Genomic DNA, 1,046 nt, shown 5'->3' on the forward strand with positions numbered 1-1,046 from the left:
AATATTTTTGCATGAATCTTGTGAAGGAGAAGGTTTCCTAGGTTACAGAAAAGAGTATAATAAAAAGGTTAAGGATATAAATTTAATAATTAATAAAACCTAAGGACCTATAATGTAATTAAAATGTGGTGTAAACTGTCAAGGACAGCCGTGTAATTTCACAGACTGGCAGTTAGGTCAATGATCATCTAGAAAGTCAATATTAAACTCCATTTACAACTTCTGGTTTCTTCAACAACGATTCATTCTTTGTATTCTATTCTACCAACCCCAAAGCATTTTCTTTTCCCTTTTTCCTGTTTTCACATTGATACCTTCGCCAATGCAATTTCCTTTTGTCCTTATTACAATCTTTATATCCAGAAAATGGTTCTTCCTTTACTCTTTCATCTAAAAACCCTTTGATTATATTCTCGATCGAGAAACAAGCAGAAGAAAAATGGAGAATTCTTTAGGAACAGGTTTTATGGCAGTTTTTGCAGTTTCTGGGAGCGTTGTATTTATTGCCATGCAACTTCATAAACGCCTTCTTTCTGATTTCATGAAGAAAATTGAATTCGAGATCGGCACTGCAGCTGGTATTGTTTTTTATTTCTTTGAAAGAATTAATTTCATAGAATTTAAGGTTTTAATTGATAGTAGTATAATTTATGTAATCATGCGTGTATGCACAGAATATGGAAAGGATCAAGTGCGAAAGAAGAAAGTGAGATTTTCCGATGAAGTGGTGGAGCTATCATGGAATGATGAAGAACGATCCAAGAAGCATCTGTCGAAGCCGGCCCAGAATGAGGATGAAAATCTGGAGGCGATGCCGAGAAATTGGCAAGTTTTGTACAAAGGGATTTTGAAAAACAGGAACGTTAAGGGGTGCAATTAACTTTTTTTATTGTTTATGGTGGTTGGCTGGTGGCGGAGTAGGTGGCCGGCGTCAGTGAACATCCATGTATGTACATGTTAACGACTTCAGTATTTTTGTAATTTATTTTGTGTAGAATTTGTTTGTTGAAGGGAAGTTGTAAAGATTGTGAAAGTTGTTAAAATTT

At 34.8% G+C, this 1,046-nt stretch overlaps 1 protein-coding gene across 1 annotated transcript; it reads left to right on the forward strand.

Annotated features, from left to right (window-relative positions):
• The first annotated feature begins 241 nt into the window (after nucleotides 1–241).
• LOC111378777 lies at nucleotides 242–1,046 on the forward strand. Its single transcript, XM_023002013.1, has 2 exons — nucleotides 242–578; nucleotides 675–1,046. The coding sequence occupies exons 1-2, from the start codon at nucleotides 440–442 to the stop codon at nucleotides 878–880; spliced, it is 345 nt and encodes a 114-aa protein (XP_022857781.1). The 5' UTR covers nucleotides 242–439; the 3' UTR covers nucleotides 881–1,046.

This window comes from Olea europaea, unplaced genomic scaffold, assembly GCF_002742605.1.
Source record: "Olea europaea var. sylvestris unplaced genomic scaffold, O_europaea_v1 scaffold187, whole genome shotgun sequence".
Lineage (NCBI taxonomy): Eukaryota > Viridiplantae > Streptophyta > Magnoliopsida > Lamiales > Oleaceae > Olea > Olea europaea.